The following is a 17,351-nucleotide window of genomic DNA, read 5'->3' on the forward strand; positions in this document are numbered from 1 at the left end:
TGTGTACGATCTGATGAAATAATGGATTGGCATAAAAGTTGCCGGACACTATTATAGGAATAATTACTGGACCAGTTATGGAAATTGTTGGGCACTTTGGTAGTGTTTAACGTTTTTTCTTATTTGTTCCCTACTCCTACTTCCAACTCTGGTAAAATTTATCTCAGTTGATTCTAGTGAAAATTTGAGATACAAATCCCTTCTCATCTGACTTCTCTTCCTCCCATTTCTCATCCTTAACTCTGATTTTGGATATAGGCATTCCATTGAGACCCTTCTAATTCTTGCTAAGTCTTGAGACTTCGAAGGAAACTTCCTATCACCTTAAATCTAAAGGTAATGTCTTACATGCCAACACTCACTCTGCCTTCAGATGAAGGCAGTGAAGCTCTACTAGGCTTTCAGAATGTTAGTAATGGAATGACTCAGTAAGATAAGCAACAAAGTAAATACAACAGTCCTTACATTAGGCATCTTTTCTAAAGCTGGCCATTTATTTCTTGCTGACTACATACATTTATTTGTTTTCTGAATGATTTCAAATATTTGTTCTTTGTTCACGATAAAAAAAATTGCATAAACCTCTGAGGATCACTATTTATAGAAAAATAGTTAAAATACAATTCATTCACCAACACTTATCTGAAATCTATTCTTATTTAGAATACTCTTTCCCTAGTAACTATAACATTTACTGCGATTATCTTTTCACACCACAACAAAACAACCTAAGAAGCTGGTCAATATCAATATTAGGTAGATTGGCCAATACCTACCTGAAAGTCATGCAATATACCCTCCATCATGTTACAGGTGATAAAATATAAGTGTGACTGTTCATTCACCCTGTTGACTCTTTTGGCATCACAGTTTCTGTAGCAGGTTTGCTATCTTCTGAATCCAATCAAAATTACACAGATACCCAGTCATCTTTCAGCTGCAGCTTCTTCCTACTTTTCCATGATTTCCTGTTCTCTAGGACATCTCAAATTCCATCTGCCCTTCAATGCCTAATGAGCTCTTATAGCAAAAAAATCAATGCTCACAAATTAGTTTGGAAAAATCTTTATCACAAGATAATAGGGGATTTCTGAATTTTTATGTGCTACTATTGATTGTATAAATTGGTACAGTTATGTCAGGGAGCAATTTGACAATATGTAGTCAAGATAAAGATGCATATACCACAACATTTTATCAATTTCACTTCCAGTTACATACCAAAAGGTAATGTATACAGAATTTCACTGCAGTATTTTTGTTATAAGTGGAAATTTGGAACTATGTAAATATGCATTTGTAGGGGAAAATCAATCCATCAACCATAATATATGTATGGATGTAATTTTGTGCAACAGTTTAATAAACCACATCTTTATTTGTTAACATGAACACACTTTAAACAGGTAAAATTGAAAAGTAGTTTTCAGACTAATGTACATAGCATGATTTCATATAAATAAAATAGGATGGAAATATGCCAAAATATAATGTTGGTTAAATCTGAGTTGTGTTAACCATGTCCAAAAATTTCATAGGTTTTTTTGTGATAATTCTTTACCACTTAAACTACTTATTTCCTTCCTTATCCATTATTTGCCTGCCTTTGAGTAGGTTTTGCTGGGGATATTTAACTGCAGGTACAACTTTTCCAAACTTAATTTTGTTTTTTCCTTGGCATTCAATCTCCATGGATATGACATCAACAAGATTTTCAGGTACTTCCTTCCACAAGCACATCTTCATTCTAGGATTATTGTCTACTCCTTTCATTTATATTTAAGTCTATAAGTAAAGTCATAAATCTTTTATTATAACATATAACTTCAGTGGAGAGATTAAATTTTTATTTTATATACCATACCTCAGTTGATTTGTTAACATGAACATGTTATTTCTCAAACCTTCCGGCACAGATTTTCTATATAACATGCATTTCCTGCTACTATGGTAGTTACCAGAGGCTCATGAAACTTCAGGTTCCATCTGCAATAGGGGGAGCATAACCATAACTCAGCCTTCAAGAAATAAATTTTTTCAACAACATAAGATTTCAGGTGTGTTAGTCCGTTTTCACGCTGCTGATAAAGACATAGCCAAGACTGTGAAGAAAAAAAGATTTAACTGGACTTACAGTTTCACATGGCTGGGGAGGGCTCAGAATCATGGTGGGAGGCAAAAGACACTTCATACATACTGTCAGCAAGAAAAAAAATGAGGGAGTTGCAAAAGCAAAAAGCCCTGATAAAACCATCAGATCTCATGAGACTTATTCACTATCATGAGAACAGTACGGGGGAAACGGCCCCCATGATTCAAATTATCTCCCACAACACATGGGAATTATGGGAGTACAATTCAAGATGAGATATGGGTGGGACACAGAGACAAACCATATTACTAGGTATCATTATGAAGCACTGACCATCTACTTCCCAACCAATTGAATGTACAATGGGAAAATTCCTTTTTCATTCGCAGCACTCTGGCCAGGAAATAGCAATGTTACATGAGTGTTCTTACCAGAGAATCATTGACATTGGCTTAGTCCGTACATAATAGTCCTACAAATGTACTCCTCTAGCCTGAGTCTCTATCATCTTGAGCCACTGCCTCCCCACTTTTAAATACACTTTTTTTTTTTTTTGAGACAGAGTCTCGCTCTGTTGCCCAGGCTGGAAGGCAGGGGTGTGATCTCAGCTCACTGCAATCTCCACCTCCCAGGTTCAAACAATTCTCCTGCCTCAGCCTCCCGAGTAGCTGAAATTGCAGCTACTGGCTAATTTGCACCCCTGGCTAATTTTTTGTATTTTTAGTAGAGATGGGGTTTCACCATGTTGGTGAGGCTAGTCTCGATCTCCTGACCTCAGGTGATCCACCTGCCTCGGCCTCCCAAAGTGCTGGGATTACAGGCTTGAGCCACCCTGCCCAGACTAAATACACTTTTAAAAGCAGTTTTAGGTTTACACACACACACACACACATACGCACAAAACTGAGTGAAAAATATAGAGCTCCCATATACCCCCTTAACCTACCACCCCCAGTTTCCCCTATTATTAATATCTTGTATGATTGTGGTACTTTTGTTGCAATCAATAAGCCAATATTGATGCCTTATTACTAACTAAAGTCCATAGTTTATGTTAGGATTCACTCTTTGTGTTGTACATTCTATGGGTTTTGACAAATGCATAATTACATGTATCTAACATTACAGTATCATACAGACTAGTTTCACTGCCCTAAAAATCCCGTGTGTTCCATCTATTCATTTTTCCCTCCTTCCCTCAAGCTCCTATCACTGATATTTCAAAATTCCTTATGGTTTCAATAGTTTTGTTTTCCCTGGCATGCTATATCGGTGGAATCCTGTGGTATGTAGCCTTTTCAGATTGGTATCTTTCACTTAGCAATATGCCTTTAATGTTCTTTCATGTCTTTTCATGGCTTGATAGCTCATTTATTTTTATGTTGCTGCCCTATTATTGAAATCAAGATCTTATCAAATCCTTCCTGACTGAGGATATGTGCTCTTTCCCAGGATGTTTGGGAAGGGGATGCTCCATTAGTGTAGAAACATCTATTGTCCCTTGTATCTGTACATTATCTTTTCAGGCAGCTTCCAGTAATGCCAGGTCCCCTGGGTCTTTTATGAATATTCTGTGGGTGAATCACCAGGGATAAATGGATATACAGAAGTATGAATATGATCAACATAACTTGAGGGAAAAAAACCCAAATTGTAATTCCAACCTGCTCTTCTTTTAGGCAGGTCATCAACGGATACTATTGATATACTTTCTTTGAATAACTCAGAGTTTTTGGGTTAACTTCAGAGTTTGCCTTCAGGTCACTTCTCCACTTTTGGGGAAAAGCAAATCCAGGGGTTGTCTCAGCATGGATCCTGAGCCATACCCCACCTTGAGAGAATTAAGAGTCTTAATTGTCTTGCTCTGAGGCTCTCTCTCAGGAAAAGAATAATAGCATCCTTTCCCATTTGTCATTGAGGTGCTCTCTTCCCATCTCTCACAGTTTCTCCCTTTCCATTTTCACCTGTCTCATCTCTGACTTGTCCTCTTCAGGTGAGATTTTTCTCATTCAGTCATTCTACCATCTACAGCAAAGTAGCAGAAACAGTCTTCCTTGAACATCCCCTTTTGTCCATTTTCAAGAAGGAGTACTGTTAGAAAGGTAAAGATTACAGGACTATTCCTACCAGAGGCACTGGGCCAGCATTTCCAGCCAGTCCTCCGTTAGCTACATGATGTGGAGTCCTCACTCGATCTATCTATTCCCTTAGTAATATTTATACTTTCTGAAGAATTGTCATAATGTTTGCATGGTGATTCTTCCAGGATGCAGAGCACACAAGTGCAATCCCAGATCTGGTACAACTCGATGAAGTAAAATAAGAAAAATGTTTTTGAGGCGAGAAAGTCAGAGAGTATCCTTGGACCTTCATCCTCATCCCCATATCCCAGAAACTGTTTCGAAGGTGTTCCTGCTCCACTATCCCTCATGTTCAGATAAGGTATTTACTCAGGAGTCAGCTCAGCTCTTCATGCCTCTAGCACATCCTTCCCATATTTTAGTAAAGGTGTTTTCATTCCAGTTTGAAGGTGGTAGGGGATATAATAACAAACAATGTTAAGCTTCTTACCACATGTAGGTACATACTAATAGCAGTGGCATGTCACCTTGTAAATAAAATGTAGTTGGTGGGAACCAAACTGATCGACAATCTGTTTTTCCAAACCTTTAAGGAGGCTTAAATTTAATAATCTCCATTCTCAGCTAGTTAGCTCTTCCATGACATCAACCCCATTTCATCTCTTTTAAACAAAATACAGTTGCCCCTTGAACAACATGGGTTTGAACTGCACTACATGGCTTTTCTTCCACCTCTGCCACCCCTGAGATGGCAAGACGAACCCTTGCCCTGTCTCCTCCTCCTCAGCCTACTCAACATGAAGAAGACAGGATGGAGGGCTTCATAATGATCCACTTCCACTTAATGAGTAGTAAATGTGTTTTCTTTTCTTCATGATTGTCTTAATAACATTTCCTTTTCTCTAGCTAACTTTATTTTAAGAATACAGTGTATAGGCTGGGCACGGTGGCTCATGCCTGTAATCCCAGCACTTTGGGAGGCCGAGGCGGGAGGATCACGAGGTCAGGAGATCGAGACCATCCTGGCTAACACGATGAAACCTCATCTCTACTAAATTAGCCGTGTGTGGTGGTGGCTGCCTGTAACCCAGCTACTCGGGAGGCTGAGGCAGGAGAATGGTGTGAACTCGGGAGGCAGAGTTTGCAATGAGCCGAGATCCCACCACTGCACTCCAGCCTGGGCAAAAGAGTGAGACTCTGTCTCAAAAAAAAAAAAAAAAAAAAAAAAAGAATACAGTGTGTAATACATATAACATATAAAATATGTGTTAATTGACTGTTGGTGTTATTGGTAAGGCTTCCGGTCAACAGTAGGCTACTAGTAGTTAACTTTTGGATGAGTCCGTAATGATATGTGGACTTTGCACTGAACAGGGGCTTGGTGCTCCCAACCCTTGTATTGTTCAAGGGTCAACTGCATATGTATTTGTCGTTTTCTTATCCCAGGAATATTGGAAGATAAATTCATGAGCCATATGTGATACTTAATATTTCTTAAAATATAGACTTCCTCAAGTTCAAAAAATAGGAGCATTTTCTCAATTATATTCTGCTACTTGACCCATTTTATGTTAGACACAACAAAATTTGTGGAGTCCTTCTATGAATCACTCAAAATACAAATTGTTTCAAGATTTTTCAATATATTGAAAAAAAGGGGTAAGAATGGTATCTTCTAGCTGAGTTTATTAAGGGGTGTCCAATCTTTTGGCTTCCCTGGGCATCACTGAAAGAAGAATTTTCTTGGGCCACACATAAAATACACTAACACTAATGATAGCTAATGAGATGGAAAAAAAAAACATCCATACATCATTTTCATAATCTCCACCACTACAGATAAGCAAAAAAGCTATTGCATTCAAAGGGTTACACATGGCTATAATTAGAATCAATATTTGGATAAGTAGGCCGGGCCTGGAGGCTCACGCCTATAATCCCAGCATTTTGGGAGGCTGAGGTGGGTGAGTCACTTGAGGTCAGGAGTTCGAGACCAGCCTAGCCAACGTGGTGAAACCCCATCTCTACTACAAATACAAAAATTAGCCAGGTGTGGTGGCAGGTATCTGTAATCCCAGCTACTTGGGAGGCTGAGGTAGGAGAATCGTTTGAACCCTGGAGGCAGAGGTTGCTGCGTAGGTTGCAGTGGCTGAGATCACACCACTACACTCTAGCCTGGGCGAAAGAGCAAGACTCCATCTCAAAAAAAAAAAAAAAAAGATAAGTAGAGGAATTGCAATAAAGTCAGAAGCTGCATGCCACATCTGTGGGAGAATTTCTCCAGAGTATTTACCCAAGATTGGGATTTCTGAGTCATGAGATATTCGTATTCCTAATGTTAGTACCATGAAATTGCACTGGCCTCATTCCCACGGAACTAGCACTTGCTTATCATTAAGCTGGAAAACAATATCAAGACTTTTAGGAGTTATTCTCTTACATCTGGGAGAAATTGCAATACCACCAAGAATAAATTAGGGGATAGATTCTTTGACTTGATTATTATTTCTTAAATATGTTTGAGAAATCTTCTAAAAGTCACCTTTAATTGAATATTCTGAGACACCAAAAGTAGATCTATTACCCGAGTGGGAGAGAGAACACTGAAACTCCTGAGTTTCCTCTCTGGACTAAATATGTAAATAGAAGTACTTGGGAAAAAAAATGAGAAAATGCCATGTATTTTCAAGATAGTACAGATTTAACTTTATTTTCATTTAGATTGATGTTAAGTACCACCTGTATGGGAAACAGATTTCTGTCCCTCTAAAAGTCATTTACAATAGAACACTCCAGATAAAAGGGAAAAAAAAGTATGTTGAATCTTAATGAAAATAAAAATTCTTTAAAACTTTATAAAGCATAAATTATACATATCATTTCTTGAATAAAGAAATATTTTGTTTCCTCATGTATAGTTTATTTATTGGGTCTAGTTTACATATTTAGTCATAAAAAATGTCTCTTTTTCACTACACCAATATTCATTCATTGAGAAACATTTATGAGATGTCTATTACATAATCTTGACTGTTCTAGGTGGAGGGAACACAAAGGTGAAAAAGATAATTCGTATTTCTTTATTTCATATATATATACACATACACATATATATACACATGTATATATACATACACATATATATATACACATATATATACACACAGACAAAGACAAATAGAAAGAAATATATATGAAGAGATACATATCTTTAATGGCTTTTATCGAACTCTCAAAACTATAGCAAAGTGACGTAACAATGAATTAGTCATGATAAATCTGAAGGTATCATGAAAAGAAAAGGAAACTATTTTATTCTAAGTGACCATTAACACTCCTCTATCCTATTTTTATTTGCCAGATGATTCTGAGGTGGAGGAGTCCACTGGGTCATTTCAGATATCTTCAGCAAAAAGAAAATGCATATCCAGTAGAAATTGGTGAATAGATATTCAATAATTTCTATGATCGTGATCAGACTGGCCCCACAAAATAGACCCAGCTGACCACCAAGATCTGCTGTAATAAAACCAATAAAGATTGAATGTCATTATTTTTCATAAAAAACAAATATTATTAGAAGTTAAATTAGTTGAAGCAAAATAGAGTCATAACTGAGATGAAGATTGGTTAATTTTATTATTTTAACATTTGATATGAATAAGGTAATAGCAATTGGTAATATCAAAGTGATATTCATACGAATCATCATAAAAAGCAGAGAAGAAAAGCAAACATAAAATCTGATTCCAAACATATAACTCTAAGACTTTGGAGGATATAAAATCTCGGTAAATTCATTAGAGATTCTAGATAATTACAAACTCATTTCTAGGTGTTAAATGAAGAGCAGAAAAGTGCCAACCAGAAGGCACTACTGGATGATGATGTTTTCCAGAAAATTAATTTCCAAGCAAGTTGTGATATCAAGTGTCAAAACTGTATTTCTTTTTATGCATTCATAATATTTCCTTTAACCAAAAATTAACATAACATTGCCTTTTTGATATTTTAAAATTTTATACTTATATTTACTGTTTGTGCTTTTTTATTGTGGTAAAATATATATACCCTAAAATTTACCATGTTAACCATTTTTAAGTATACAGTACTGTGGCAATTAAGTACGTTCACATTGTTTTGCAGCCATTCCATAATCTTTATCTATTTGCAGGATATTTTCATCTTCCCTAACTGAAACTCTGTATGCATTAAACTCTAACTCCTCATCCTTCCTCTCCTTGGCCCATGACAACCACTCTTACTTTCTGTCTCTGAATCTGATTACTCCAGCAGTGCTTTCATAAACAGATTACATTATTAATCATTATCTCATTGCCCTAGGCCATTCTTAGGACCATTCCGTTTTTGTAAAGTGTGATAATGAAGTATAGGCTTCTCCAAGACCTTTGGCAAATTTACATATTTCCTCCATATTCAGGGTCTCAGCTGTGATGTCTGACTGCTATCACTTTTGCCTGAGTCTAAGGCCTTCTTCTGTCTCCGACACAGCTTCCTCTAAGATGCGGTGAGATCTAGGAAATTAGCCATTATGTTTATTAGGGACTGTGGAGAAGGCAAGTGAGCAGGCAGTGGTTGCCTAATTTTGCTTCCTCAGGTTCTTCTTTTTAAGCCACTCTAGGGTAGAGCCCTGTGTGGAGGTATGAGGTGGCTGACATTTACCCAGGTGTAGCATTGCTGAAACATTCTACAAAGTCACTTGATGAGGGATCTAATGGTAAAGTTTGATGTGAGTGTGAGTAGGAGATGAAACACCACCAGCCTTTTCTTTATAAAAGTCCATGTGAGGTTGTACAGTGTTTTCTAGGGAGTGGAAATATGTCAGATTTAAATAGCAGCTGAATGACAAGTTCAGTTGATTCTTGTCCTCCACGTGTAAGCCAAACCTTAAATATCAAAGAAAAAAAACTGATAAAAATTTTTAAAAATAAGGAGCAATTAGGCCGGGCACAGTGGCTCATGCCTGTAATCCCAGTACTTTGGGAGGCCAAGGTGGGCGGATCACGAGGTCAGGAGATCGAAACCATCCTGGCTAACATGGTGAAACCCCGTCTCTACTAAAAATACAAAAAATTAGCCAGGCGTGGTGGCAGGCGCCTGTAGTCCCAGCTACTTGGGAGGCTGAGGCAGGAGAATGGTGTGAACCCCCTGGGAAGTGGAGCTTGCAGTAAGCCAAGATGGCGCCACTGCACTCCAGCCTGGGCTACAGAGCAAGATTCTGTCTCAAAATAAATAAGTAAATAAATAAAATAAGGAGCAATTAAATAACACTTACCAAGTAACTCAGACACACTCACCGCCTTTTGCTGCTGGGTTATCTTATAGTTTAGGTCACTATAGTTAATTTCAATTTTTACAAGATTCTCCCTAGGGATAAAAAATAGAGTTAATATAGCTTAAGATTGTCAGCATTACTTTTAATTCCCGTCGAATAAAGGTAATATTCATTTTTGTTTTGTATGCTATTTAATGTTAAACTGGACACAGAATTGTTAATATTAATCACAATTAGCAGGATGTAGAAGGCATTTTGTCATGTTGGTTTTTAAGAAAAAATAATTTTCCCCAATAATTTTCTGCACCTCATTCCTGAGAAACTAGAAAAAGACATTAAATGTAAATGTCTACTGAATAAAATATTTACAAACATTTAAATGTGTGTTTGATTTTCCTTCAAATCTTGGTTCTGTCTTTTGTTACTTACATGACCTTCAAGAAATCACATTGGTTTTTTTAAGTCGTGGTTTCCTCATGAGTAGTCAGGATTTTAGAGCTGAGCTCACAGAGTTGCAGTGAGGCGAAATTAAATTATGTATATGCAAAACTGACACAGAGCCTGACGTATATTGGGTGTTCGATGAACACTAATTATTAACTATATGTCATTAATATACCTAGGCAAAGACTCTGTTTTCTTAACGTCTGTTTGAAATCTTTATACGTGACCAGAGTGGCTAAACATCTTTTAAAATTATACTAATAGCTCGTTACACGGTCTTGAAAGCCCTCACTTTCTCTATCACCAGCCTAGACCCCTACCTTGAACTTCAATAATATATTCAGTTCATTCTTATATTTCTACTTGGATGTCTAATAGATGTTCCAACTTTAATACGTTCAAAGTCAAATCCTTCACATTTCCCTTATTTATAGTGTAAATTTTCACACTCCATAGCCAGTCCATCAGGAAAGCCCATTTTTTATGTTACCTTCAAAATACATCTGGACTCCTACGACCTCTCACCCCATTCAAAGCTACCACCTTTGCCCAAGCCTTCATGACCTCTCACCTGGATTTTTGCAATAGCTTGCTAACTGGTCTTTCTGTTTCCAACTTTAATGCACCCCACTTCAACAAATATTGTCAGGAAGGACTTTCCTAACAATAATCCACAACCCTGAGAACAACCCTCCCTGACCCTGGCTTCCCCACACTGCTTTTCTGCCGCCACTCTCTCACAGCACTTAATGCCATCTGACATGACTATATACAGTGGTCACCAATTTCCATCCCAGTGGACAGGAGTGCAGCAAGGCAGGATTTTTGTCTTTTGTACACTGAGGTATCTCTAATACCTAGACGACTCCTGAATCCTAACAAATAATAGATTGTCCCTTAGATATATGTAAAATGGACAAATAAGGGAGCAAATTAAAGATGAAACCAACAAATGAATGGATCAATATTACCCTGTCAGTGTTATAAGATGAATCTGAAACCAAGCACCTCATGATTTTAAAATGGCAATAATAATAATAGTATTCATTAAGAGTGGATACTATTAGCCGAGTTTCCTAGAATTATGTGGTGATCTTTAATACACCTAAAGAACATGGCTGTAAATCACTCTCCTTAATGTTTACAATTTTTGAAATCAATAATTCCAAATATACTTAATTCAAAATATATCATTAATATATTTACTTAATTTCCATTGGTTTAACCCTGAGTAACAGGAGAATGTACTATGTTTAAGTAGATAATCAGGGACTACAGTAATATTTACAAATGATAAAACAGTTTGCAAAGTAATGGAAAAATAAAGTTGTCTTGGAAGTCCAGAAATTTTAGTAATATTCCAATCTCTTTGGCCCCCATTGTGCTCCTAATTTGCATGTGCACTGATAATATTGTTTAATTTCCCAAGCAGAACATTCATAATCATATCCAAGCATTATCCACCTGTGATTTTGAGAGAAGATAAATTCTTCCCCTGCAAAAATATTGTGATATTTGCTCGACTTCTCTCAGGCAGTTGTTTTGTCTAATCATTTGGGTCTCACTGAATCTGTGCCTCATGGCAATAGTGAAATTGTTCAGGATTTAACAGGATTTGAGTCCAAAAATATTTGTGTCAGGAGAGGCACAATTATAAAGTAAAAACTAAAAACTGAATTTTTTTATTGTATTACAAAATAGTTTTTAAAAAAGCTTCCAGATGCTTGAACAGGAGTGCTGCATTAGGGGAATGAATTAATTTGGCATAAAGAAAACAATTTTATACAATTTTTATTTCAAAATTTGTTAAGTTAAAACAGAACAATTTTTAAAATTCACTTGTTTTGCTAATGACGTTGGCCTAACTTCAGACACAATTTACCCTTATCTTCAAGGGTAAACTCCACACTGCCTGCTATAGTCAAGCTAAGCCTCTCAACATTTTGAGGTACAGCAGCAGCCCCATGAGGCCGTGGATTGACCATGAAGTAGCATTTATTTCTGTCCCAGTAAGACAAACATACAGCTCCATGGTTAAGTTAGGGGTCGCTTCTTTTAAAATGACTGCTGCTAACATTTCACATTTGCCGTCCTGACAAACTGCACTTCTGTTTTCTGATTTACCACTCTCTAATTTCCAGTACCTTTGCACAAACCAGTTGCTTAATTATATGTGTGACTTCTAACTGTCTCTGTGTGGGAGTTGAACAACCCCTGAGTCCAGCCACCTTTGTTCAGCTGCTCACCTTAGTCTTCCTGGTAATGGCCTCCACTATTTAAAACCATGTAAGGTCCCTACATGTACATTATGTGATAGGATTAATTGGATAATAATTTATAATTATATGGACAGGAAACAGAAAAATACTGGGTAGAAGAGGGCGGTTCCCTGGCAAAGGCCCACCCTCAGACCTGGATACCCGTGGCCCTAAATGAGAACAGGCATTTCTGTTTTTGCACCCAAAAAGTTGCCTTTTGGCCCACTACACCCCCTATCCTGCCTCCATATGAAACCCAAACCCCAAGCTCCAGAAGAGACGAGAAGACCAACAGATCGACAAACCAGTGATGACAAAAAGATGTGGCAGAGAAAGAGAGAAGAGGAGGCACATCTGAACACCAAGGGGAGCTCGGCCGGGGGTGTTCAGAGAAGAATCTAGTCACAGGCTGCCTGACTCCACGCGAAGATCACAATCCCACTCCATACCTCCTTCTGGCTCCCGATCCATCTCACTGAGAGCCACCTCCACCACTCAATAAAACCTTGCACCCATCCTTCAAGCCCGTGTGTAATCCAGTTCTTCTGGGACACTGGGAAAGACTTTGGGATACATAAGGCTGTCACACTGGCCCTCTGCCCTTGCGATAAGGCAGAAGGTCCATTGAGCTGATTAACCCTCCAGCCATCTGTAGACAGCAAAGCTGAAAGAGCTTTGTAACCCTAGGGTTGCAGGCACCCAATGCTAGACACTACCATGGGGTAGGAGCCCAAAGCGCTTCCCCTGGCCTCTGCACCTGCCCGTCTGCATGTTCTCCATAGGAGTTTGAGCTGCGGGGATACTGAACAGGCGAGCAACACCCTGTTGCACATTTTGCAAGGGGAATCAGAGAATTCTCCTGTTTCAAGAACAATCTGAGTTTTGGAGAAAAAAAAAAAAGAAAAAAAAACAGCATTCCCTAAGATCCTCTTGTTTCATACATGGCTTTCTTTTCTGATTCACCAGTATGTCTCCAAAATCATGCCTACTTTCTCTGTATATTAAGTAATTATGAAACTCAGGAGATTTCTATCAACCAAAAGACACAGGAAGTGCTCTTCTAAGTCATATTTAAATACATCAGGAACAATATTAAAAGCAAATCAGTTTCCCACATTAAAACAAAATACATAAATAGATGTCTGTGCTGGAGTCGGAAGTGTAAACAAACATAATTGTAAATTTTACAGCCTGTTTATCATTTTATCTGCTGTTTGAAATCACTCCATTAGCCCTGTTTTGATGAAAATGTTTTTTCTTTCTGTAAAGACCACTTTATTACCTCAGCGTTTACATGGAAATATTTTTTTTATTTTATTAAAGTAAGCACAAGGCTAACATTGGAATCTAAGCATGCTTTCCAAATTATGCACACATCTGTGAAAATGTACGTCAACCTTAAGTTAGTTAACATATTTTTATTTTAATAGATATAACTACAAATACCAATATACTGTATATATTGCTGCTTCATGTCCTAGTCCTAAAAATACAAAGAAGAAACAAAGAGAAATGCTAATGTTGCTTCCCTGTTAAAAAACGAAGAGTTATTTATGAAGCTTGATTTGTAATTTTTAAGAGGCTGTATGGTATAGCAGAAAGAGGACTAATTTAATTCTCAGTTAATCAGGGGACGTGGAATCATGTATCTGAGTTGCAAAGACATGGGGACCAGCGTCAAAGTTCTTGGGCATAACTTCTTTCTGGGCCCCTGACTACCTTCACAGAACCATTTCTTAAAATACGATGTCCTTCAGTTTCCTCTTCTGTAAAATTAGAATATTAATTTCTGTTTCATCTACCTTGTACAGTTATTAGAAGACTCAAAGTGTATAACGTACAGGTAGGAAATTTTCATATTTTAAGGCATCCATTATTATCAGTCAACATTATTATTTTCCCCAGTTTGGGCAATAAATGTTTGATCATGAGCAAATTACTCAAGCAAGCATCATTTTCCTTTTCACACAATTACAGTAAGGAGTTGAAAGATATGATCTTATTTACTTTTAAAATTCTATGGTTTCATTGTCAGTTCAGTGAAAAAAGCCATTGCCTCCCTTGATTGATTAGAATTTCATTTCCTGAGTCTTTGAGGGTTTTCAATAAAGAAAAAAATATCTATGTTAATTATCAATAATTTAAAAGGCTAGTAAGGTTACCTGATGTATTTCCGGCTTTGATTCAACTTCTTGGAAAGATATTTCAAAGCTTTTTGACTTGGAAAAGAGGAATAAGAAATAGTGGCCGGGTATTCTATTTCTTCACAAGAAACGGGGCAGCTAGAGTTATGTGTTCCTACTGTACATAAATCCTTAAATTCAATGTGGTCTGAAATGAAAATCAGGACAGGGAATTCAGAGAAGAGAAATATTTCATCATGGGTAGGATAGTTTTATAAAGTTTATCATTTCACTTTCAATGTTAAAAAAAAGCGGTTACCAACAACAAATGGTGTTTATATGTTACTCTGAATATAGCAGAGGAGATACAATATAAGGCCTGGAAGTTCCTATCTTTGAATTCATTAAGTCACTGGATTGGGATCTTTATTGGATTTAAGAAATTATTTTCAGGAAGTATCTGTGTCTATTTCTGTAAAATATCAGATATTTGGACAGAAGAAAGATGGAAAGTGTGTAAACATCTTCAGATTTGTCTCAACATACAATGGTAAGAAATGTGCTCCTGAGTATTTGCAGTTCCTTATTTCTGTTGGCCCAGTCACTTCCAAATCAACCACTGAGGTTCTCTGTTCAGTGATCTCTCTTGGCTCCTTCAGAGCAACCAGGCTGTCCATGCAAATGCATACTAGAAAAAAGTCTCTGTAGCAGGTAGTGTTTGTCTCCAGCTTCCCTTTGGACCACCTCCCAGTGCTCATTCTCACTGCTCCTCATTCGTGGTAGATACTCAGGTTCTTGTTTTTCCTTTGGTTTTGATACTGAAACCCTTTGTTCTCGTGAATCAGTTGTTTACCAAGACCTCCTGGTTACTGACCAACTTTGGGTTTGCTTTTCAGACTCTAACTTTGACTTCTCTAGGAGAAGTCAAAGCATGCATCTGCTAGTTCTTTAGCATTGCTGGCAAAGACCACCACTCTTCCCCTACACTCACATGCACTCATACACTCCCATACACACATAGGCTCACATACACATACTCTCACACACACACTTACATACATATACTCTCATGTACATAATACTCTCTCACACACACAAACACACACACTCTTCTGACCCCCTTATCCCACAACAGTCCGCGCTGAACTGCATGCATGGTTTTTTTCCCCAAGCTCTCCCTCCAGCCTCCAACAAGGATAAGAAATCCGAAGAAATCTGGCAACATCATTTCAAGTCTATTGGTTAGTAATATGGCTTTTGTATATTCAGCCTGTGATCTACATAAAAAAAGATTCCTTCTACCTATAGCCATACCTTGAAATATTTTACAACCATTGAAAAGAACCTTTTAAATCTATTCCTGCTACCCTGGAGATATTTCCACAATGGGTTAGAAAAGCAAGTTGCATAGAAGGATATATATTGGGATTCTGTTTTAATAAAACAACCAATGACTTCAAGTGATAAATATGGAGATGTATATGTGGAGAAAGTTACGGTAGGATATACTAAAGTGTTAGCGATTATTGCAGGTGAAGGTAAGAGGTGTGAAAGCAAAAAAAAGAGGGGGCTCTTTAATAAGAACTTGTCCCCAATAAATATGGCATGTACAGTTATAATTCCATTTATGAAAAAATTTTATATGCCAAGTGCATGCAATAAAGTGAATGAATGAAGGACTATTCCCAAACAGTGAGATGAGTTCTCAGTAATAAAACTTCTACTTATTTTTACATGATTTCCTTTCTATTCTGTAGTATTTTAACTATTCACAATAAACTTGTTTTATTTGTGAAACAATAAAAAGCAACTAGGATATTTTGATTATAAAAAAGAACAAAATTTAAAAATTTAGATGTGTCTTAATATCAGAGGGTTTTTGTTTGTGTATACTGCCTGTGCTTGTTAGCTACTATTTAAGAACACTTACAAAAAGATCTTCTCTTATATACTATATTCTGTTTAATTTCTGGGCTATCCATAGTTTGACTTAATGTCTCATATTACTTTGAGCAACTTTAATATAAATCCTGAAAATAAAAGTAAATTAAGCACTTACCAAGTACAGGAGAAACACAGCTGAAGTACTTTTGTAGGTCACATTCTATCCCATATCCTTAAAAATAATAAGTGTAACATATAGAGACTTTACATTTTGTAAAATAAGTGATCTAATGACAAAAATACCTTTCTTACCTACATCTATCCATCCCTTCATCCATCCACCCATTCTTCTATATGAACATCTATTCTTTCATAAGCAAAACTATGGAATCAAGTTAGTATCCAGTGAAAATATGTGTTGGGGGGAAGAATAATGCTTTTGTTTCTTTCCATACCTCTTTCCATCTGTCTATATCACTCTAAAATCTTTAAGCGGGAATAATAATTTTAAAATGTGAGTAGTTTTCAAATTTAAAATTACTTTCACAGTTATCATCTCATTTGATACGGTTCACAATCCTGTGATATGAGAATTTTCATTTTACAGATAAAGAAACTAAGCCTCAGAAAGAGTGGCTTGCTCAAGACCACACAGTTAGGGGAAACTTGGTACATTCTGTATATCTTCCATCCTGCTCCCTCTATCCATTTACACACACACACACACACACACGTTCCTGACAGACTGCCATTCCAGAGGTAGGATGGGGAGGGGGCAGGTAAGTACCAATATTTGTTAAGTACCCACTATAGATTGTGAGATAAGTAGTAAAATCACTATGTATCAGAACTGGGTTTACTCCTACGGCTGATTCTAAAGACTTAGTCTTTTAGCCTTAATACAATATTTGTCTATTGCTATAGCCCATGTGACTCAGCAGTTAGCCACAATGTTTAGTCAGTAATCTTGAAAATAACCCAAAGGAGATTGTCCACTTACAATGTGCGGACAATTTGTGGAATGTTTGGCTAACTGTAAGGAAGTGCTCTTTATGAATAAAATAAAATAAGTAAAAAAAAAAAAAAAATCTACCTCCAACACTGAGTTAGGAAAAAACCTCATTTTTCTGAATTATTTCTTGCTCTGGCAATAATATTTCTTCCATTATAAAG

The 17,351-nt window shown here is 36.9% G+C and overlaps 1 protein-coding gene across 1 annotated transcript in view; it reads right to left on the minus strand.

The window, feature by feature from the left end:
• Positions 1–7,369: 7,369 nt before the first annotated feature.
• Positions 7,370–17,351, minus strand: part of ASIC5 (acid sensing ion channel subunit family member 5) — a 36,366-nt gene continuing 26,384 nt past the window's right edge. Inside the window, exons 7-10 of the mRNA XM_003822561.6 lie at positions 16,354–16,410; positions 14,334–14,502; positions 9,470–9,561; positions 7,370–7,692 (exon numbers count right to left, since the gene is read on the minus strand). Coding sequence (XP_003822609.2) covers positions 7,502–7,692; positions 9,470–9,561; positions 14,334–14,502; positions 16,354–16,410 — 509 coding nt within the window. The 3' untranslated portion in view covers positions 7,370–7,501. The remainder of the gene's footprint in view (positions 7,693–9,469; positions 9,562–14,333; positions 14,503–16,353; positions 16,411–17,351) is intronic.

Source organism: Pan paniscus, chromosome 3 (genome assembly GCF_029289425.2).
Source record: "Pan paniscus chromosome 3, NHGRI_mPanPan1-v2.0_pri, whole genome shotgun sequence".
In the NCBI taxonomy this organism is placed as follows: domain Eukaryota; kingdom Metazoa; phylum Chordata; class Mammalia; order Primates; family Hominidae; genus Pan; species Pan paniscus.